This window comes from Prionailurus viverrinus, chromosome X (assembly GCF_022837055.1).
Source record: "Prionailurus viverrinus isolate Anna chromosome X, UM_Priviv_1.0, whole genome shotgun sequence".
Lineage (NCBI taxonomy): Eukaryota > Metazoa > Chordata > Mammalia > Carnivora > Felidae > Prionailurus > Prionailurus viverrinus.
Window position 1 is genome coordinate 7,133,553 of NC_062579.1, and position 23,705 is coordinate 7,157,257.

Here is a 23,705-nt window from a genome sequence, read left to right on the forward strand (position 1 = left end):
GATTTATTTTTTGAGAGAGGGGTGGGGGGGGGGCAGAGAGAGAGGGAGACACAGAATCCAAAGCAGGTTCCAGGCTCCGAGCCATCAGCACAGAGCCCGATGCGGGGCTGGAGCTCACGGACTTCGAGATTCATGACCTGAGCCAAAGTTGGACACATAACCGTGAGATCGCGACCTGAGCCAAAGTCGGATGCTCAACCAACTGAACCACCCAGGTGCCCCTTTTTGTAGTTTTCATTATTTTGTGTTTAAAATAAGATAATGAATATCTCTTTCCCCTACCTACTTTCAACAGATTTGTATTTTATAAACCTTTGCTCATATTTCCTTGGGGAAAAATTCTGCATGGATAAAAAAATAGATTTTTAAAAAATTTTTATTTGAGAGAGAGCACGCTAGCAGGCGAGAAGGGCAGGGGGGAGAGAGAGAGAGAGAGAGAGAGAGAGAGAGAGAGAATCTTAAGTAGGCCCCATGCTCACCATGAAGCTCAATCCCATGACCCTCGTATCATGACCTGAGCTGAAATCAAGAGTTGGGATGCTCAACCAACTGAGCCAACCAGGTGCCCCAAATAGATTTTTTTAATAAAAGAAAAATTCATCTAAGCTCAATCTAGAACTCAATCTTTATTACATTTTCACAGGTATTCTGAAATTGTGTTTTATACTTGCAAGACACTCTCCTAAATATACTTTTTCTACTGCTGAATGAAAAGACTACATTAGATCGTTTACCTGGAAGTGACTCCCTAAAAAGCCAGAGGTTATTTCATGATCGTGGGCCCAGCAAATCATAAAAGTGAGGCCCTTCTCTTGCGATATAAACAAACTAAATCCACCCCACGAAATATATTGAGAGGTCACTGAAAGGTCCCTCGGGTCTCCAGGGACATGTATCATAAGAGCGATGCACTCAACTCCATATATAAAGTGAGGAACTGAGAAGAAGCTTTTCCAATACAGCCTTTGCCCACTGCTGCTTTATATTTAGAGCTAACAGAGGCAGCATTTTAACAAGATTACGGAGAAGTTTTAAATTTAATTTTAACGATGCCTGTTAGGCCACAATATCACAGCTGTTTCCATTTTCCATCCAGTCGTTTGCACACTCGTTTTCTTATGGTAATCACAAAAGCCCGATTGTGCTGATGCGATCTGTTTATGCCCACGTTAGTAAACTTCTAAAGATAACTACGATTCCGTGCCCTCTCTCGCTGGAACGCAGCCGAGCACACGAGGAGCGGCCGATCCCGGAGGGGGGGCGGGGGAAACCACGGTTGAGCCAGGGGACCGGCGGTCGGGGAGCGAAGGTGAGGGCGGGGCGTACCGCGGCCTCGAGGCCCCGCCTCCCCGGGCCCCGCCCCGGCCCGCCGCCATGTTGTTCCCTTGGTGCTGGACGTGAGCCGCCGGAGTCGGACCCGGGCAGCGCCGCCGCCTCCTGCCCGCCCGTCCCCGACTTTCCCTCCTCGTTGCATCTGGACGGGCCGGCCGCGAGCTCCCGGGCGTCCTCTGCGTGGCCACGAGGTGAGCGGAGCGCGGACGCCCCTCGGGGCGGGGGCCGGGGGCCGGGGGCGCCCGCGTCAGGGTCCGGGGCGGGGGGGGGGGGGGCCCGTGCGCCCCGAGTGCGGCCTGGCCCTCGGGCAGCTGGGGCGCGCGCTGAGCGGAGCCGCGGGGCGGGCGTCGGTCCCGGGACGGGGACGGCTTTTTGCCTCCTGGCTCCTAGTGGACTGACGCAGGAGAAAAGACGAGTTCCCACACCCACACGACCCGGGGAGAGGGACACACACCCTAGCGCGCGGGGACCCACGGAGAGACGCGCAAACATCTGGAAGACGCACGGGGACACACGCACACACACCCGGGGCAAGAGCGATCCACAAACACCCGGGGCGCACACAGACCCAAACAGCCAGGGAGAGAGACACGTACACACGTACCCGGGGCCGGGTGGGGCGGGGGGGAGACGGGCGCACACACAACCCGTGGGGAGACGCGCGCGCGCGGAGAAATACGCCCAGTCCTCCCGGGACACACAACAGAACGCCAGCCTTTCCCCCGACCCTTCGGGGACACCCGTGCACACACCCCAGGCCACGCAAGACCAAACCGTACCCCCGAAGGATTAACGTAGACGAAGCAAAGGCGCTCGCGCGGTTTGATTTGGCGACCTCTGCCATGGTGCCTCGGTGAACATTTGCCCTGCTGTTAAGACCAGTCCGGTGAGGGCTTTGCAGTGTTTATAAAGCCACTTCTAGGGGCTGGAGGCAGTTTGGGGCGTTATCTGATGGCGACGCCAAGCTAAGGTTTCAGAATCGTGTTCCTTTCTTCCAACCTTGTATGTGGAGAGGCGAGATGAGAATTTAAAGCGCCGGCCAAATCGTTGGGGAGGTATTAGTCGCCTTTTTGTTGTTGTTTTTCCTTTTAAGTGACGATACATCCCGTGACCACGGTTCCTTTGAGGAATGACTTTTCTGCTAGTTTCCAAAATGTCATGTGACCACGGGCTCTTTATATAATATTTCAGCGACCCGAGAAAAATCAGTAGCATTTGATTGCTTTTTTTCAAATAAAAGAAACTGTTTTCACACGTTTGTCTGTCTCTGGTCCCGTCGTGATGGAAAATCCCTAACTTGTCTGTGATCTCAAAAACTGTTCCGTGGAGCCAAACTGTAGAGATGAAGGAAACGGAGAACTGTTCAATCGGGGACTTTTAAGAAGGGTGTGCATAGTTTCTCTTTCAGAAGCTTCTGTTGAAATTGATCATCGCGACTTGTCTGTAACTCTCCCTATGGTCTGTAGATTCCCAAAGCGAAGACGCTGGGTGCTTTCAGTATTTCTGTGCAGACACCAAAGTAAATGCCTCTTGCTTTATACGAAACACTTTCTGGCTTGGTGACTTATTTTGGAGAGTGTTCTGATTTGGGGATATTTGGGGTTTGTCGTTTGTGAGGTCAGAGAGAGTAGACCAGAGAAAAACTAAGAGCGTCGTTGGCCTCGACTCCCTTGGAAGTTGGGGAAATAGTTTAGTGCCCTTCCTCTTTTCCATCCTCGATTGTCTCTTCCGTTTCTTCCTAACCCCGCCACTCCTCCCATGGGGGCTACAGTACTCTGGAGGCCTGAGGCCAAGTTCCTTTGGTTCTAGAAGCTGATTTTTAGCCTCCCCACATTTACCATTGCTCGGGCAGTCACTCTGGCACTGAATGTTATGTGCGTATAAATCGTGTTCGTCCTTCATTTTATTTCATTCTCCCAACGTTTCTGTGGTGTCAGCTCCATTTTACTGATGAATTTGCTGGGAGGTGGAGGAGGGTTAGGTCTGTTTCCCCGGGTCACGCAGGTAGTGAGAGGGCAGGGCAAGATCCAAAGCCAGCCATAGTGAGTTCTAACCCCAGGGGACATTTGACGGTGCCTGGAGGCATTTTTGGTTCTCCCCCGAGAGGGAGAGAGGCTGGCATCTAGTGGGTACAGGCCCGGGTGCTGCCCAGCGTCCTGCAGGGCGTAGCACAGCCCTCGGCGACACAGTGGTCTGGCCCCAAATGTCACTAGTGCTAGGGGTGAGAAACCCTGCTTTGCAGCAGTCTGTGTAACCCTGGGGCTCACGTTCCAGCGCTTCTGTAGTTCTTCCGATGCAGTGTCATTTTCCTGTTGAGGATACCTCCTCGTCATTTTAAGAAAGAGCAGTAGGGAAGGTTTGAGAACTTGGAGAGATGTCCCTTGACCAAGAGGCTTATTCATTCATTTGAAAGATTAAGGAGTGAGCAAATAATTTCTTTTTTAAAAGATTTTTTTTTTTAATTTTTTTTTTTCAACGTTTATTTATTTTTGGGACAGAGAGAGACAGAGCATGAACGGGCAAGGGGCAGAGAGAGAGGGAGACACAATCGGAAACAGGCTCCAGGCTCTGAGCCATCAGCCCAGAGCCCGACGCGGGGCTCGAACTCACGGACCGCGAGATCATGACCTGGCTGAAGTCGGACGCTTAACCGACTGCGCCACCCAGGCGCCCCTTTAAAAGATTTTTTTAATGTTTACTTATTTAGAGGCGGGGGAGAGAGCGCGCACCCACATGAGTGGGGGAGGGGCAGAGAGAGGGAGACACAGAATTGGAAGCTGGCAAAGCAGGGCTCGAACCTACGAACCGTGAGATCATGACCCGAGCTGAAATCGAACGGTTAACCGACTGAGCCACCCAGTGCCCCCCTCCCCCTTTTTAAAAATATTCTTTTTTTGGGGCGCCTGGGTGGCGCAGTCGGTTAAGCGGCCGACTTCAGCCAGGTCACGATCTCGCGGTCCGGGAGTTCGAGCCCCGCGTCGGGCTCTGGGCTGATGGCTCAGAGCCTGGAGCCTGTTTCCGATTCTGTGTCTCCCTCTCTCTCTGACCCTCCCCCGTTCATGCTCTGTCTCTCTCTGTCCCAAAAATAAATAAACGTTGAAAAAAAAAAAAAATTTTAAAAAAAAATATTCTTTTTTTTTTTTTTTTAGTTTATTTTTGAGAGAGAGAGAGAGAGAGAGAGAGAGAATCCCAAGCAGGCTTCTCACTGTCATCACGGAGCCCAATGTGGGGCTCAAACTCACAAACCTGAGTGCGAAACCAAGAGTGAGACGCTTAACCCACTGAGCCACCCAAGTGCCCCAACCCCCACCCCCTTTTTTTTAAAGGTTTATTTATTTATGTTGAAAGAGAGAGAGTGCGAATGCAAGCGGGGGAGGGGCAGGAAGAGAGAGTCACAAGCAGGTTCCATGTTGTATCTTACACAGGGCTCTATCTCATAACCGTGAGATCATGACCTGAGCTGATAACAAGAGTCCGACACTTAACTGATTGAGCTACCCAGGCGCCCTGTGAGCAAATAATTTCTGATAGCAGAATCTTTTCTTTTTAAGGCAGAAGTGTCAAAAAGGACTTGAGAACAATTCAGAGCTGTTGAAACAGACTGAGGGGTTTGGTTTCCGTATTACTGCAATTGTCAGTGAACAGTCTGTTTATGGGCAATCTGTCGGGCACTGATACGGAGGTGCTGGTGATATGAAGGGCAGTAGGCAGTGCCCAACTCAGCGAAGCTTACAGTCTAATCACAAGCGTAAGAGCAGGTTCTCACTTTGTCCTAGAACAAAATTTATTGCCTGGGCTCCTGAGGGTGGGGCTAGGTGTCAAAAAAAAAAACAAACAAACAAAATAGCTACACACCCACACACAGGTACCTGAAGGGCATTTATCATGGGGTGGACCTACATGAAATGGGGAAGAGTTGATGGGTTTTTGATAGGTTTTTAGGTTGACCGCGTGTGAATGTTTACAAGAATCCAATCGAGAAGCTATTCTTGTTGGGCATAAAATTCTGCCGTAGATTTTAGCCTTAGTAGACAACAGTTATACGTGCGTTTTTATCGTTGAAATCAAGAAAGGAATGGTGACATTTTTTAAAATGGCTTTTGCATCGTTTTCTTTCTGGTGTCTTCCAGCCATTTTCACCACACCCGTCTAAGACCGGGCCCTTCAGTATATACCTCTTCATTTTGGTGGTGGATGTAACTACTGGGTGAACTTTGGGGGTAAAGTGATTGAGAGGAGGAGTCACACAGGCTGGGCTCTCCTTTTCGGAATCACTGTGAAAGTGTTATTCATGCAGTCAGCATGTGTCTTTTGTGCGTAGCTTTGCTTTTGACTCCGTGCTGCTGGACAGTGTGTTCTTTGTTAGTCTATTTCTCTGCCTCTTAACAGGAGTTGTCTCCAGTGGGGCAGAGGGGATGCTGAAGTGTTCACCTCAAAGTGATTGCTATCACACGGGCTCTAACACCGGGATCCCCGTTCTTTCCTGATCGCAGGGGTCTTATTCTGGGAAGGGTCAAGAGGAATCGGTGCAGGAAGAACATCCATTCGGCCTCCGACGAGTCTTGCTCCATCTGTACTTGGCCTGTCGCTCTGCCCAAGCTAGGTCACCCCATTTCTTTCTTCGTAAAATGAGATGGTTGTGCTTTATAACCTCTGTGAGATTATATGACACCCGAGTGGAGACATCAAATGATTGGCTTCCAAGTAGTTCTGCTTCAGGCAATTTGCTAGTTGAGCAGCAGGAGGAAATCAGGCAAATAGAAGTGTGCATGTGTTTGGGAAACGCGTCTCACTTGAAAGCTAGCTAGGTAATAAATTGGTTAGTCAAAACGGAGGGCCGGAAAACAGGGTTTGTGACTAAGTAGGTCATCAAGAGAGAACATTTATTCGGGGATTTGGGGGGTGGGGTGTGAAGTCATAAAACGCCTCCGGGAGTTTGGAAAGCTGTGATGCAGATGTAAGGTCAGGATGCCTGAGGGAGGGGGGCCTGGGACTCCCGGCTGTGTAAGTAGGTGGGGGAGGCCTGGCTGCCTCCTGCTGGGAGAGGTGAGGCCTACGGGGGGCGGGGCGGGGGGGGGGGGGTGGGCAGAGAAATCTGGTTCCCAAAGTGAATCTTGATGTGGTACGGTTGTGAAAGTTGAACTCTGGGTATGTCCACATTCTGTATTCTTCCGTTACTGTTTGTTAATTTGTGACCACGGCGGACTCGGGGTTTAGAATCCTGTTGCCTGTGGTGAACATAGAGAGGACAGCCAGAAGTAAACGGGCGTAAGTAAGGTGACCGCGCGAGACACATGGCTTCGTATTTTGAAAGAAAGATAGAAATGAAACAGGCAGTCGAGGTTTCACATCCCGGCCTCACCGAAGCCAGCTCGTTTCAGGGTGGCGAGTCTGGACACAGACGCCACTTTCGTCTAAGGCCCGGTGCCTTACGAGTCCATGCTGTTGTTTGGCCGCGGCCGGAGAATCGGCGTGGAACAACTTGACGTCTTCATTCCATGGCCACATTCATTATCCAGGTGTGGGGGACGGCGGAGCAGTGTGAGCCAACAAACTGAACTGGCGGTTCAACGTAAACTAAACTGTCTTAATTCCAAGTTCTTGTGAATTGGATCCGGTTTTTGGGTACAGAGTCCAAGGTGGTTTTCAGAACGTAGTTTTCGGAAGAGTGGTTGCATCATCAGTGTTCGAGAAGCCTGGAAAAAGCCTTACAGATTTCTTTCCAGAACTCGCTGTGTAGAACACTTAGAGGAGTGTTGAAATGACGTAACAGGTTCAGGAAAGTCAGAACTCATTGGGCCGCCGTGTGCAGCTAGGCGGCTGCTATGGTCTGTGCAGTTTCACACGTGTGTATTTCATCAGCGCTGTGATGGGATGGACATACTGGAAAATACCTACTTGGTTTAGTCGGAAGTCAGAACAGAACAGTGGAAGAACTGCTTGAGGACCACACGTTGGTGAATGCAGAACATCTGGAATGAGTTCTAGTATGCTCATTTCAATTAAAAAAATTTTTTTTAACGTTTTGTATTTATTTTTGAGACAGAGAGAGACAGAGTATGAATGGGGGAGGGTCAGAGAGAGAGGCAGACACAGAATCCGAAACAGGCTCCAGGCTCTGAGCCGTCAGCCCAGAGCCCGACGCGGGGCTGGAACTCACGGACCGTGAGATCATGACCTGAGCTGAAGTCGGACGCTCAACCGACTGAGCCACCCAGGCGCCCCTCTCATTTCAATTTTTAAATGTTAATTTATTTTTGCGAGAAAGACAGACAGATAGCAAGTGGGGGAGGGGCAGAGAGAGAGGGAGAGACAGAATCTGAAGCAGCCTCCAGGCTCCGAGCCATCAGCACAGAGCCTGACGCAGGGCTCGAACTCACAAACTGCAAGATTATGACCTGAGCCGCCCAGGCGCCCCTGAGTATTAGTATTCTTAAGTGAGGTTTCCTAAGTTGTTGTTTTGGAGCAAACAGCTGCCACCCTCATATCCTGTTCCACATTAATATTTGAGCAGTACTTGATTTTTATCACACCAGCCCTGGAAAACCCAGCTTTGCAAAGCTAGCAGCGTTCTCGACCGGAATGTCCGATCTAACGTGGAAACCGTGAACCCCCTCGGGCGCCGGCCTGCGTGGTGCCTTGCAGACACTCAGCTCTTCGGTGGTTCCTGCAGAAATTGAGAAGAGCCTGCCCTGCCCCTGTTGCATGCGGACTGTGCCTTGACCCTCCTTCCCCTGTCCCTGTGCCTTTATCCCCATCTTCTGCTGCACATGCTTCTTTAGTGGAGAAGGGAACCGCCAGGTGTGGAGCGGGTGGCCGTGGGCTCTGCGGCCTTTCAGGACAAACCCTTGTGCTTCCAGCCCTGCCAGCCTGTCTCGGTAAGCGTCCACAAGTGCCGGCGTGCTTCTCTCCGGCCTGTGCCTCTTGGAGTCTGCCCCACGAATGGGCTTTCTCATTGCTAGATGCTTCTCCCACAGTTAGGGTTCCTTGCCTCTTCAGTTTGTCATTTACTGGAACATTTGCTTCCTACCCCAATTTCATTGCTCTCGTCTACAGTTGTTCCCTCTTGTCTTTTTGGATTAGTATGTTTTTTAGATGTTTTCTGTCATTCGGTCGGAGTGAAGGGAACACGTGGTAGACCCGCCCCGTTCAAGTAGACTGGGGGAGGTTACTTAATCTTTGTGAACTTGTGTTTATCGATACATAAAACATTGATATAAAAAAATCAACTTGCAGGTGATTTGAAGGTGCTGTATGACAGGTACCTAGTAGATACTCAGTAAATAGTGGTGGCGAATGATATTATGGTCGTAGCATTTGTTATTTGAGCAAACAAGACAATGGCGGTAGGTGGGGAGGAAGTAGACGCTTTCTTGTGTGGGTGAACGGAGAAGACAAAAGAAGAAAGAGATTTTTCGAAGTGGGGGATATAACTCGCTTGGTTTTGTAGATGTTGAATTTGAACTGCCATCAGCGTACCAGGCGAACATACTATAAAAGGGGTTGGAATTCTTGTCCTGAGGAGGGGGACTTCAGGAATCACTGGGTTTTATAACGGGAAGAAGTGGTTTGGGAAGAGGTAGGGGCTTCCGCCTTGCCACATACCTGCTTTAAGAGCTTGTTGGAAGAGGGAGCCATGTAAGTTGCAGAAAGCTAAGGGGCGTTTTATGGACCATTAAATAGGAAGTATTTTCAAGGTCACTGCCAGGCTGTGTAGACCTTACAGAGGCAGTAATGGAGTCCTGGTTAACACTTGCGGGTCCCACCTATGCCTCCAGCTAGAGGTGTGATACTTCCTAAGACCCTTTCCCAGTTGGGCCTCTGGTCCCTTATTTGTTTAAAAACAAAGTCTTGAGTACCCTGTGAGATTTTATGTCACGTACATCCAGACAAGTGGCTACATCTGAGAGAATTCACTGCTTACCAGGTGGGCTTCCTGTGGGAACACTGGTCAACTGTGAAGGTGTTTTCTGGAAGCGTGCATAGCCAAGTCCTAAGAGAAGCACTTTTCTCTTTGCCTTAGGGCTGCATGTACCTTAGGGCGTTTGGATGACGACTGAGGAGAAGCCCTTGGACTGGCATTTAGGAGGCCTCTGGTCACTTCTGCTGCCACTCATGGGGATGGACAAGTTGGCAGCCTGTGTGGGGGGAGCGGAGTAGAGGGGCGGTCAGGTGTAGAGGTGAAACAGATACTGATGGCAGAGTGAGTTTGGGCTCGGGAGCCTTTTCGTAAGCCAAGTCCACTTCAGGACCTTGGTTGGGGCAAACTGGGGCATGATTGATGGAGAAGTGGGATGAAGTGAACTTTCCCGAAAGCCGCCTGCAGTGCTCTTCCATTTCTTCTGCTTTTGACCTGGTGCCAACTACCCCGCAGAATGGGAGCCTCTAGTCTAGTTGAGTCCTACATGCTAGACATATAGCTGTCCTCTTGAAATACATCTTGGGAAATCCCCGTTCCTCTTACTTAATTTCTTAACAGCCAAGAAGTTTTACTGTGCTGTGGCTTCACGTCTTGTGGGCATTGTTTGTGTACTCACTCTTCCCTGGGCTTCTAGGCGAGTTCTCCAGCCCTTACCCTTTTCTGCTCCAAATTACAGACCCCTGGTTTCTTATCTGACTTGAGGCAGTCAGTGTTCTCTTCAGTTACAGCAGATCATTGCAGATCACATTTAATTTGTGTTTTGCTGCTGTAATGCATTTTTCTAACATGCATATTGAAGTTCATTTCTTTCACAATGCAGTCTCCTTCCGGAAATACCTAGCCAGAATTTCCAGTATTTCTATCTTGTGACCTTTATCCATTTCTTTGTCTTTGAATTCTGCCCCTCACAGTGCAACCTTCAACTACCCCTACTCTTTTCTTTATTATTAAGCACTTTAAGTGCCTTTCACAGGTCAGTGTCTTATTACAGGTTGATTTACGCGTGTTCCTTTTCAGGACCTCATTAAACAGAACAGAACAAAACAAAACAGAATCCTCACTTCCAGGATTAACAGTTTCCCATGAGTAAATCTGTTCACTGAACTGTCACAGTTCAAGGTCAAAGTGTAATATTAATAAAGTCTCACAGGTGAGGGGGAGCATGGGGAAATGGTGATGCCAAGTAAAGACGAAAGTCTGGAGGGTGTTAGGAGTTACACAAATGGATCACACATGATATACAAATGATGTGGGGGTGTCTGGCTGGCTAAGTCAGTAGAGCGTGTGACTCTTGATCTCAGGGTTGTGAGTTTGAGCCCCACACTGAGGGTAGAGTTTACCTTAAAAAAATGTTAATATATCTATAGATAGGTACATCTACATACAGAGAGATACATACATATGCATATATATGTATATATATAATGTAAAAGCACACACAAATGATCTGGACATGTATTGATCGTTCCAGATCCTTTAACAATCAGATGAAACCCTTTGTACTCTTTCCGGAGAAAAGCTGAAGCACACGCTTGCGTCCACACATTCATCCTTGTTTTCACGTGTCATTCTAGGAGGTGCGTTTTCCCCCTGCAGCTCCTTCATGGGCTCCCAAGTAAGCACTCTGTACCCACACTGTCCAATACTCATGTAGCAATTTAAATTTAAACCAATTAGAATGAAATAAAATGACAAGTTCAGTTCCTCAGACCAGTCCCGGTTCAAGCGGTCAGTAGCCACGTGTGCTTGATGATCAACAGATTAGATGGTGCACTTCTAGAATATTCCCGTTGCAGAAAGTTACGTCCGACCGCGGTGCTGTGTGTTCTCAGGATGGTTTAAGAAGACTTGTTCCTTAACCTCGCTTTCCCCTCCACTTGCTCTCTCTCCACCACTGTTAATGATTAGTTTGTATAGCTAACTACAGGGGTGCCTTGTTGTAAACAAAATTGTGAGTATATGTTTCTTAGAAGTTTAATTAGAGGACTTATCTTCAAAAAAGAGTGCTTATTGAAACGAGTTCTTTGAACAGGGTGTGCTGCTCTGGCATCGTGATAGTGTAGTTTGGTTTACAGTTTTTTCCTTCTCACTTTCTCTGGGCTCAGTGGTCGGCTCAGTGGTCGGCTAGGTAATTTATTTCAGTTGGCAAGTTATGCCTCCAAGTTGGTCTCTTCCTATGGTATTTTGCTTAATTCTTCCGTGTGTGTGTGCGTGCGTGCGTGCGTGTGTCTCGACCTGTTGCTGTAGAGCTAGAGCACCCATTAGACTTAGAGACTTCCTTGGCTTGCTTCTTGCTCATGCATTTCAGCAAGACAACCCAGGAAGACTGGGAACAGAGTGGAACTGATTAATTAGGCTGTTAAGTGAGACACACCGATATTAAACCACAAGGAAATGAACACAGCTCTAAGCGACAATAGACATCATTCAGGGATCATCCGTGCTTTTGTTTCCTGGGTTAGTTCCTTTCAGCCTCAGAATAAGTGGTATGTGTCTAAGTAGGACATTCAGGGTAAATGCAAAAGGAATGTGTGAGTTTGAGGGGGGAAAAAATGTTCCTAAATTTAAACCAAGAGTGATAAATTCAATTTGAGTGTTTGGAAGTGAGAACTAGTCAAGGGGTTACAAAGTATGTGTTATGTGTTCCAAATCTGAAATTTTGAGAAGAGCAGTTCACAAACCCAGCCTACTCTCCTTTTGGCCGCTTATTAGAGGAACGTTGTTTTTTAATGTTCACCAGCTCCCTGTTGCAGTCAGAAGTACTTATTTTAAAGTGGCGTTTTTGTTAGACTTGCAAGTAGGAATCAATTTTTTGGTCCCTTCCCACACAGTGTAACAGACTTCAAAAATAGAATGGGGGAAGAACTGATTGAATAGAGAAACAAAGAATTGTTAAGTGTGGAAAGTACGATTAGAAGAATAAGAATAGAATAACGAGAATAAAGGAGGAAGTAATTTACTCTTTGTTCTCGATTTTGCCTTTATTTGCTACCTCACCCCATGTAAAGTTTTGTACGAGATGTTGCAGAACCAAGAAAGGACAAATGAATGGATGGAATTAGGTGTTGTGTGTCCCTCCCAGGGAGTTGAGTTTGTAGTTAGGAAAGAGACAGATATGAGACTGACAGTGGTTAGGGTGTGAGTGAAAGCTGTAATCCGGTGGGGATGGCGAAGAGAACCATTAGGCTTTTGGGGCCACAGCGGGCTTTTTGGGTGAGGTGATCTGAACGAAGCCTTTGCGTGACCAGGATTTTCATAGCTCTGTAGGTGTAGGGAGGGAACTCCCAGCCAAGGTAAACTGCAAATGCCTCTGAAGGGTGTAGGGACAGTGACTTGTAGGGATATAACTGGGACATGCTTGTAAATGAGGTTGGATGGCACTGTGGATGCCATGCTCAAAACCTTTATTTAATAATAATAATGAGGAAATAAATGGGGTTAGTTATCTGTTTAGAATGGAAGCAGTTAGATCTACAAACAATAAAACACATGTCTGCCTTTAATCCCTGCAGGCATTCCTAGTGGAGATTTAGATATTCTCCGGGCTTGGATCTGACCCCCCCCCCCCCCCCTTATTGTAGTATATGGCTTCGGAAACCAGCAAGGGGTTGGGACAGGCCCGCGAAAATGGTACTGCCGATAAACTGCCCTTAATAAACAACTGATAGTTAAGATAAGAAAGTACACAGCAGAAAAATGGGAAAAATCGTGTTGTAAAAAGAAAAGGGTTGACATACAAAGCTCTCTTTTTACCTTTAGTTTTGAGGGCTCTTCCAAAAACATGGTTCATTTTCTTTCCTGCCATGACCTACTTCTCCATTTTCCCATTCAGAGTAATGTGTGCTGTATACAAGTGTGTTTGTGCCAGTACATGGTATTGTAGCCCTAAGGGACCTATTGTGTGCATAACTGGTTTCTTTAAAAGGACACTGCTGAAGGGACAAAGAGATCCTTTGTGGCTTTGCATAAATCTGATTTTAGGGTCTTATTGCTAATTCTTAGGCCATATGCATACTATAGTTTTTTTTTTCTTCCAAATTCTTATTTAAATTCTAGTTAACTATTCTTTAGATATAACTCACATAGCATACAATTTACCCTTTTAATGTATACAATTCATTGGCTTTTAGTATATTCACAAACTTGTGCAGCTCTCACCACTAATTCCGGGATATCAACCACCCCCCCCCCAAAAAAAAAAAAGAATCCCCGTACCATTAGCAGTCACTCCCTATTTACCTCTCCACTCCCATTTCCTGGAACCACGAATCTGCTTTCTGTCCATGGATTTACCTATTGTGAACGTGACATATAAATGGAATCATGTAATACGAGGCCTTTTGTGTCTGGCTTCTTTCACTTATTATAATATTTTTGAGGTTCAGCCACATTGTTGTCTGTATCAGTACTTCATTTTTATGGCTGGTTAATCTTCCATTGTATGGATACACCACACTTGATTATCCATTCAGTTGAGGGCCATTTGAATGGTTTCCACTTTTTGGCTATTATGAATAATGTTGCGGTGAACCTTCATGTACCTTCATGTACAGGTCTTGGTGTGGACTATGTTTTCATTTCACGAGCAGGGGAGGGGCAGAGAGAGAGGGAGACACAGACCCTGAAGCAGGCTTCAGGCTCCGAGCTGTCCGCACAGAGCCGGAGGTGGGGCTCGAACTCTTGAACTACTAGATCATGACCCGAACCGAAGTCGGATGCTCAACTGACTGAGCCACCCAGGTGCCCCACTTTATGTTTAACTTTTTGAGGAACTGCTGGTCTGTTTTCCATTATTGCACCATTTTACGTTCCCACCAGCCGTATGAGGGTTCCAGTTCCTCCACATCCTCCTCCTCAACACTTGTTATTGTCTGTCTCTTTCATTGTGGCCATCCTGGTGGTATGAAGTGATGTCTCATTGTAGTTTTGGTTGGCATTTTCCTACTGGCTAATGATGTTGACCGTTTTTTGCCTGTTTAAAAAAAATTTTATTTATTTATTTATTTATTTATTTATTTTTTATTGATGAGTTGTAAGAGTTCTTTATATATTCTGGATACAAGTCTCTTATAAGGTACGTGGTTTGCAAATGTTTTCTCCCATTCTGTGGGTTGTCTTCACTTTCTGGATAGTGTCCTTTGAAGCACAAAAATGTTAAATTTTGAGGGGTGCCTGGGTGGCTCAGTCTTATTAAGCGCCTGACTCATGATGTCAGTTCAGGTCTTGATCTCATGGTCATGAGTTCAAGCCCTGTTTTGGGCTCCACGCTGGTCATAAAGCCTGCTTTAAAAAAAAATTAAAAAGTTTAATTTTGGTGAAGTTCAGTTTATCTTTTTTCCTTTTGTTTTTTGTGTCATCGAGTTATTTTTTAATGTAACCTGAGTTACAGAAAAATTTAGGAAGCCATTGTACTTGAGGTCTGGTGGATAGCAGTATTTGAAGAAAATTTAAAAGAAAATGATTTCTGTTTCATTTTAATCGCAGCATACAGTCAAGGTTAGGCTTTAAGGGAAAATGAAGCTTTAAAAAGATACTTTTGATAAAAAAAGTGACTTTGCAATCAAATCGAAACTTTGAAGCTTGAACTCAGTATTGATGGTCTGGGTTTTCTTGCAGACTTTCATATAAACTGTAAGCTTCTATATGGTGTGATGGCGGTGCGTGTGCTATTTTCTCTCTCGGCAGTAGCCCGTTTCTAACCGTCCTGCGTCCCCGTGCTTCCTCGGGGCTGCAGGACACCCCCAGTTAGGCGTTTAGGGCATCGGCATTTGCCGTACCGTTCACATTTTTGCAAGTTTTTTTTCTTTTTGAGATGATTTGAGAAGAGTATAGGGATATATTTTTTGCTATAGTTGAGAAAATTGATAACTCGGGGGAAAGTATGGGCATTTTTATGATGGTATAATGCGTTTCCACAAAACCGAACCGTTTTAGAGAGTGTGATTCCTTTTTATTAGGCATGTGGGCATGACGATCTCAGCATCGTTACCTCTGCACTTGGAGGTTTGTGCAGGGTCTTAGGAATGTGGGGGAGGCAGCTTCGGTGGGGGATGAGCTGCATCTACAGGGGTGAGCACGACTTAAGGAGCAAGAGGAAGAGTTCAGAGGGAGCGAGGTGAGGCGCAAAGCCTCGGTGTGAACGTTTTGCTACAGGATCCCCCGCAAGGCACGAAAGCCAGTTTGCAGTCCCAGAGCCGGCCGGGGCCATCGGTAGTCGAGGGATCTAAGGGCATCCACTGAAGCTCTACCCGAGGCCGTCCTCTTCCCCTCCCCTCAGCCACTTACCTTTGTGGACTCCATGTCCCATCAGGTGGCCCGCTGCCGGAGCTGTCTCGGTGCTGTCGTCGGTGTGAGGGTGGCGGCAGAAACCCTTCCCAGGCCCTGCCTGAAGCCCCTGGGCCAGGCTGCCTCAGCCCCGTGGCCCCCTCTACCTTTCTGAAGTTTTCTCCTCCTGCTGCTGAGCTTAGCCTGTGATCAGACCCACTTACCCTGGATCAGATCCCCCTGCGGCAGAATCAGAGCCTGGTGAGGCTGCGCTCTGAGGACCAGCATGTGGCCAAAACGATCACTGAGACGTGGCTCGGGAAGAGCTCACCCTGGAAACTGGCGGGGAGGCTCTAACGCACTTGAACATACCAGTTTCCCTCTGGCCTTGAGTCTCTGAGCAGCGGGCGACGCAGCTGGCGGCATCACAGGATGGTGGTGTACGGAAATGAAGTCCCCCAGCGCCTGGGATCACGTGTGGCCCCCTGACATGTCACACGTGGGGCCTGGGCCTGAGGGAGCCACAGGTGTGCACACGGCGTGTGCCCCTCACCGAGGGGGACTCTGGGCAAGAACCCCCCACACCGTCTAAGCTGTGCTTCGGTTTTGGGTTGAGGAGGAACAGTTGCACTGTCTACCACGTACCTTTCATTTGTGGGTCTTGCCACGTTGTAACGCATATGGGTTTGCGTGCAGGCTGTCACTTCCCCCAACCCCAGGTTGCACAAGGCAGTGGCTAGGTATGGCCCCATCCTCAGTGTCTGGCACGCGGGAGGCCCCACTAAGTGCTTGCTGAAAAACTGCTTTCCTGCTTATTCCATGGAACTTCTGGGGAGATGCTTCAGAGTTCTGCAGACATGTCATTCAAAACATGATTTAAACTACTGAAACTCTGTTAAAACTTAGCCACGGTTAGATGCGCTTTATTTATATCACATGCTAATGGATGGTTAACCTGTTTTGTTCTAAGGTTTATTTATTTTGAGAGTGTGCACGTGTGGGGGTGGGGGAGGGGCAGAGAAGGGAGGGAGAGAATCCCAAGCGGGCTCCACGCCGTCAGCACGGAACCCGACATGGGGCTCGATCCCATGAACCCCATGAGATCATGACCTGAGCCAAAATCAAGAGGGACGCTCAACCGACTGACAACCCCCCCCGCCCCCCCGCTGCGCCCAGGTTAACTTGTTTTTGTGCAGCTGTTGAAATAAAGCAAACAGGTGAAAGACCCTTAGCTCTGCAGCTGCTTATTTTCATTCCACCTGCAGCTAACATTCTAACAGCTAACAGGAAACCCTCGCATATAACTGCAAAAGGCAGCTGTACCTAAGGGGTGAATAAGTCAGCTGCCTTGAGATCTCCCTCCCCACCTTTTCCTACCTGTGTGACCTCAAGCAAGGCCGCAGACCTCTCTGAGTCGGTGTCCTATTCTGTGATGTAGGCATAGGGAGACACTTGAGAATGGATGCAGTGAAGCGGAGTAAATGGCTTATGGGCTTCGTCCGTGTTAGCTGTTGTGCTTGTTGTTGCTGTCGTTATTGTATCTTGAACCCCAGATGTCAGCATTTTGTAGAGTCTCATTTATTTGTTGATGGCATTTATAAGTTACGAGCTGCTGTCTGTAAGTTCCACCAAGATGCCCTGTGCTTAAAAAAGATGTGTGTGGGGGGTGTAAAACTTTTGGTTTAGATCAAGAGAGGCTGGTGCGCTAGCCCAGCTTCGCATAGGCAGGCCGTCACTCCGAAACCTTCACATTGAATTTGGTCTCTAGGGCTTCCTCGTGTTTGCCTGCATAATCCTCTTTATTTGTTCTGCCCGGGGCTCTTAGTGCAATTTGATGCGAGAGATGGTCGTGAAAGAAACCAACCTTTCCTTAAAACCGCCTGTGAAGACTTCTTCTTGTGTTTGTTCCACAGAAACTTCCTGCGCTCCTATCATGAGCCTGGCACTTTGGTGAAACGCCTTTCCCTTGTCCATGTCCCAGTGACTCTTCCCAACGGTCCTAGGAGGTGGGTACTGTTGTGGCCATTGTCCCGTGAGCTTCAGGAGGGCCCGTAGCTTGGCCCGGGGTGTGTACCCTTGGCCTCTGTGCCAGGAGCTGTTCTCCGTTCTGACGGTGGGCTAGATTCTGTTGCGGGAAAGTTTTCCCCTCTGCCTTGGCTGTCCAGAAGCTTCTGGACAATGCGCTGCCTTAGCCTTAGCCCAGCATTGCCGGTGTCGCATTGGTGCGCCTCCTCCTCGAGACCCTTTTTTTCCCCTTGTTTGTGCTCAGTTTATTTAATTCTTTGAAATAGGGTTATATTCTAAGCCCCTCAAAATTTGGGCACGTTTTGAAGAATGAGTGAAATATTTTACATTTTCATCCTAATAAAATTTTATAGTTGTCTGAGTGTGAAACTTTAAAAAGAAGGGTGGGTAGGCAAAAAACTTCTTGAAAGAATGATGATTAAAGTGTAATATTGATTCTAGGATTTTTTTTTTTAGGCTGAGAAAGGTCATGGACAGCTTTCAGGTGTGGTTTTCCTTTTATTTTATTTTATATTTTATTTTATTTTAGTTAGATGTAGGCTCTTTAAAAAATTCTTTTTATGTTTATTTATTTTGGAGAGAGAGAGACAGAGTGCGAGCCGGGAGGGGTAGAGACAGAGGGAGAGACACAGAATCTGAAACAGGCTCCAGGCTCCGAGCTGTCAGCACAGAGCCCGACGCGGGACTCGAACTCACAAGCCGTGAGATCATGACCTGAGCCGAAGTCAGACGCCTAATCGACTGAGCCACCCAGGCACCCCACTGCTGGTCTTCCTTTTAAATGAAGAATCTAGCTGCTAATACAGCCAGATATTTATTTACATTTTAGTTTTTGTTTTTACTCTTAAAACTATGAAAGCAAATTGAAAGTGCATTGCTAAGGTGAGCTTCCTAATTTTTTCTTTGCAGATAATGATGCTGCTTGAACTGAACAATTAAGGTAACATTTATGACCTATGTAATATGCTTTCTTATTCAGGTTTCTTTATCGAATTTAGCTGAATTGTTAAAGTCATGTTTTAACCTTGGTGAGGATTATTATTATTGCCCTGGGGCAGTCATTCCAAACTGGGACGTATAAAAGACTTCACATTACGTTTTCAGGTGAGTTCTGAAAATAACATAACAGTATACCTTTATTCATTCAGCTTATACTGAAGTTTCAAAGCATTTTACTATTTTTGGAAAAGAAAAGGGACAGTTTTAGGGTCTGTAAGCCAATTATGGTTATGTTCTTGTGTAGCTTGTCTGAAGCTAGCTTTTGTTCGATTCAGTGGGAAAGAAGATAGTTTATATAATTATCTGTATCACGTGTATGCCTGTAGACAACTGTACAGTGAGAATCAGAAATGGCTGTATATAGCTTAGTTGTTTTAGCGAATGCCAGCATACTTGCAAATAGGATGTCCGGGAGGCCCCAAATCATATGTGGGAAATGTACAGAATCGTACCCTCCTTCCTGGTGCGTGGGTCCAGCATCCCCCAAATTTGTTTAATCAGAGTAATGGCACAAACTAGGAGATCCTACATTATTACGAAAAAAGAAAAGAACTGTGTCAGAGTATCCTGATAAAATGATAAATGGCAAATCGCAAGGAATTTCTAAGGCTTAATTTGGTAGATACGTGCAACCGGTCACCGGGGTGGAGGTTGTTAGATTGCACCGTCTGGCTTATAATTCGATGTGGAGATCCTAACAATTCAATGAATGCCATGCGGTAAAACTTTGTGTCTGGTAAGGTAATTGGAGACTTACTCGAATACTGGGATGAATGGTCTTTGGGAATCACGCACATCTCTTACGTACCACAGCATGGGACTTTTGTGTTCACGTATCTTGGAAATCTTGTGAAAGGAACAACCTCGGTCGGATGGGGGCCTCCGGGGAAGGTTCCCAGTGTAGGTGGTGGCGGTGCCGCGTGGTTCCGAGGTGGTTGGGGTGAAGTGGGGCAGGGTCACCAGCAGAGGAAGCAGCGTGAGCCGGGGCGAGAGGCAAGGGAGAGCCTGGGAGCCGAGCGAGTGGAATGGAATTTCAGTTCCACCCGACCGTGCATTTCCAGATGACTGAAGCCAAAGATGGGGAGCCAGGCTAGGTGTCTTGTCTTAGAAGTTGGACTCCGATCCGAATGTCTGGAGAACCACTGAGGAACGTTAAGGATGGGGCATTAGCCCAACGCTTTCCCCATGTCAGAATAGCTGGTGTGCATTTTTGGTTTTGTTAGGCTTTTTTCTATAAATCGAAACTGTTTTAGGCAGGATTACAAAGAATTAAGCCAAGGGACCGATTTATACATGTGTCGGGGGTGGGGGGGTGGGGGGGTGGGCGGCGGGCCTTGAGACTGTCTCAGTTTCCCCTCTAACACCAACCTAGTTTGAGCTTTGAGCAGAGTGATCCTTTGAAGTCAAAAACTTCTCCAGGAGGTATGTACTTCGATTGCCTCACAGTTTTTTTGGCCGGTTTAAATTGTATCAGTTGTAGTGGTAATTAGTAGAAATGTAAAGAACCAGTAAGAGGGACAGGTTGCTACAGGTTTTACCAGAATCGTGTAACATGTAGTTGGGAGCGCAGAATTCTTACACGTTACAGGAAGCGTTTAATTTCATAATACCGGCTCACATTTGCAGATAACCAGGAGATAGCCAGATAATGTTTACTGCACTGATTTTGCAGATTCATCCTAGTCAGTTTAACCATTATTGTTCATGTCTTCATTACCTTCCCATTGAGGGATTCCCAGTATCCACTTTCATGTTAGTGACCATTTTTGCTCCAGAACTGTACTGGCCACTACAGTCATTGTGTCTTTAAATGTGGCTATTCAAATCAGTTACAATTTAAAAAAAAAATTAAAATTCGGGGCACCTCGGTGGCTCAGTCGGTTGGGCGTGTGACTTCGGTTCAGTTCGTGATCTCACGGTTCGTGAGTTCGGGCTCCACGTCGGGCTCTGCTGACAGCTCGGAGCCTGGAGCCTGCTTCGGATTCTGTGTCTCCCTCTCTTTCTTCCTGTCTCCCGCTCATACTCTGTGTCACACTCTGTCTCTCAAAAAATGAATAAATATTAAAAAAAAAATTTAAAAAAAGTAGCCATCTGTAAATGGGCATCTGAAATCCCACCCCACACAGGCTGCTGGGAGAGCTTTAGTCCTGAACCTGGGCTTCCCCATAAGGGTGTGCAGAGCACCACATTTTTGTTTAAGGTTTATTTCATTCCCTCTCAGAACACATGAGTGGCAGCCCAGGTTCACATTTATTAGGAGTTGGAACTGCCCAAATGAGTCTTGTGGGCAGAATGTGCTAGATGACGATATGCTATTAAAAATTCTATTGCTGCAGGCGCCTGGGTGCCTCAGTCGGTTAAGTGTCTCTTTTTTTATGTATTAATTTTATTTTTTAAATTTATATCCAAATTAGTTAGCACATAAGCGTCTGACTCTTGATTTCAACTCAGGTCATGAACTCATGGTTCATGGGATCGAGCCCTGTGTCACTCTCCGTGTTGACAGCGTGGAGCCTGCATTGGATTCTCCCTCTCCCTCTCCCTAGCTCGTTCTTTCTCTCCCTCTCTCTCAAAACAAATAAATAAAAAAAGTTAAAAAATTCCAGGGCGCCTGGGTGGCTCACTCATTGAACATCTGACTTTGGCTCAGGTCATGATCTCACGGTTCGTGCGTTCGAGTCCCACATTGGGTGAGCTCGAGCCCCGCTGTCTCTCTCTCGCCCTCTGTCTCTCTCTCCCTCCCTTCCCCTCTGTCTCTCTTTCTCTCTCTGCCCTTCGTGGGATTCTCTCTCTCTCCCTCTCCCTTTTTCTCTGCCTCTTGCTCACTTACGCCTTCTCTCTGTCTCTCTCTCTCTCCAAAAAAAAATTCCATTGCTGCTGGGGTGCCTGAGTGGCTCAGTCAGTTAAGCGTCCAACTCTTGGTTTTGGGTCAGGTCACGATCTTAGACTCACAGTTTCGTGAGTTTGAGCCCTGCGTCAGGCTCTTGGCTGGCAACAAGGAGCCTGCTTGGGATTCTCTCTTTCTCCCTCTCTCTCTGCCCTTCCCCCACTTGCACTGTCTCTGTCTCTCCCAAAATAAAACACTTAAAAAAAACATTCCTGCTGACATTAATGTTAGCAAACTCCAAATAGCGTTCCTAACAAAGAGAATGGAGTCCATTTACTCGGTCGATGGCTTATTTTTGTTCACAGCCAGATCAGTCCGCTTCTGTCTCTGGTTTCCTGGTTACCGGCTTCTATGGTGATAGCATTGGAAGAGAGAAAGGGGAGGTCATTGAGGAAACCCCTGGCACAAGACGAAAGCCATCGGCAAAACCGTCACTGTGCCAGCAGAGGGCCCTTGGAAGTTGTCACGGACACCTGCCTGCTTCGGTCTCCTCCTGCATCTAACACGCGGTGGCAGGGCTTAAAGTGAGGAGAGGCGAATGGTTGAGAGCAAGGTCTTCGGGGTGGCCGTTGGCTTCGAGTGCCCGCCTCGGTCAGCTGCGACCTGAGAGGGCGGGGAAGAACGAGTCCTCACCGCCGTAGGGAGCGGCGGTAGGGCTGTGCCTGGTGCGCGCTTGAGCGCTCAGTACGTGACCGCTCTTGCTACCCGATGACTTTCTGTGCAGGAAGGAGTGGGGACTCTGCGTTCTGTTTCCCTCGCGCGGACATCTGTCCGCTCGTGCGTGGCAACGTGCGGGTCGGAAGGAATGTAATGGTGCCTTTTTATTTTACAGGGTTCTAAAGTCAAAGATCTTGAGAGTCATAATGGCAGGAAAATCGTCGCTTTTTAAAGTGATTCTCCTTGGAGATGGTGGAGTTGGGAAGAGCTCTCTGATGAACAGATATGTGACCAATAAATTTGATACCCAGCTCTTCCATACAATAGGCGTGGAATTTTTAAATAAAGATTTGGAGGTGGATGGACATTTTGTTACCATGCAGATTTGGGACACGGCCGGTCAAGAGCGATTCAGAAGCCTGAGGACGCCGTTTTACCGAGGTTCTGACTGTTGCCTGCTCACTTTTAGTGTCGATGATTCTCAAAGCTTCCAGAACTTGAGTAACTGGAAGAAAGAATTTATCTACTACGCAGACGTGAAAGAGCCCGAAAGCTTTCCTTTTGTGATTTTGGGTAACAAGATTGACATAAGCGAACGGCAGGTGTCCACCGAGGAAGCCCAAGCCTGGTGCAAGGACAACGGCGACTATCCTTACTTTGAAACAAGTGCAAAAGATGCCACGAATGTCGCGGCAGCCTTTGAGGAAGCAGTTCGAAGAGTGCTTGCTACCGAGGATAGGTCAGACCACCTGATCCAGACCGACACCGTCAGTCTGCACCGCAAGCCCAAGCCTAGCTCGTCCTGCTGTTGATCGTTCGGGAGGTCGCCCGTGCGGTGTAACCAACTCCCGCACGTACACGAAAACACGGGCTGGGGACGAGAATTAGCGTTTGCAGCAACGGACCATCCACTTACAAAATTAAACTAACCATGTTGCTGCCTCGTTAGTGGGTGGGAGGAGGGATCGATCCATCCACTCCTGGAAGAATCAATTTACTCAGTAGTGGCACCTTACACTTGTAATTGGTAATGGTTGTCTAATAACGTTTAATTTAAATACGTAAGTTACAGAGCTAATGAATGAGATGATCGAGACTTTAATTATGATTAAAACAAAACACTTGAATATTCTAGAAGTTACTGGTGTTTTTTTTTCCCCTGGGAAAATGGAGAACTACTTTTTTATGTGTATATTTTATGTAATTAGCAGTCAATTCCTGGTTGAGGGAGAAATATTCCCTAAAGCAATAATGTTCAGCATTAAAGATGAAAATCAAATGCATTTGTGTTGCAGTTATTTCATGACTTCTTCATTCTCTTTAAAATCACTGAGGTGTTCATATTTTTATTATTTTTTAAATTTTATTTAAATCCAAGTCAGTTAACATCTAGCGCAGTAATGGTTAAGTGTTTCACATGTTGCTTCTCCACATCACAGTCGGGCTCACTGGTAACCAACCACTCGTCATTTGCGTGCCACATGTGTGCCCCCAACCCCACCCCAACACAGAAGTGCACTTTGTCACTCTTGGAGGAAATCCTAAGGCTTGTTTGTCCTTTGTGTGAGGGTAAATGAAGACATCTTTTGTTTGGTCGCGTATTTAGTGCCTTCTCCATCA

General features: G+C 47.2%; 1 protein-coding gene across 7 annotated transcripts; it reads left to right on the forward strand.

Annotated features, from left to right (window-relative positions):
* The first annotated feature begins 1,319 nt into the window (after positions 1-1,319).
* Positions 1,320-23,364, forward strand: RAB9A (RAB9A, member RAS oncogene family). Of its 7 annotated transcripts, none has more exons than XM_047844440.1 (5): positions 1,354-1,523; positions 17,431-17,523; positions 17,999-18,026; positions 18,452-18,482; positions 22,261-23,364. In XM_047844440.1, the coding sequence occupies exon 5, from the start codon at positions 22,292-22,294 to the stop codon at positions 22,895-22,897; it is 606 nt and encodes a 201-aa protein (XP_047700396.1). In that variant the 5' UTR covers positions 1,354-1,523; positions 17,431-17,523; positions 17,999-18,026; positions 18,452-18,482; positions 22,261-22,291; the 3' UTR covers positions 22,898-23,364. The 7 variants fall into 7 exon arrangements, 6 of the variants coding, with proteins under 6 accessions (XP_047700396.1, XP_047700391.1, XP_047700393.1 ...); XM_047844435.1 differs by lacking the exon at positions 18,452-18,482 and adding an exon at positions 18,522-18,646; XR_007149016.1 differs by lacking the exons at positions 18,452-18,482; positions 22,261-23,364 and adding an exon at positions 18,122-18,167 and having other exon boundaries at positions 1,320-1,523.
* The last annotated feature ends 341 nt before the right edge of the window (positions 23,365-23,705 follow it).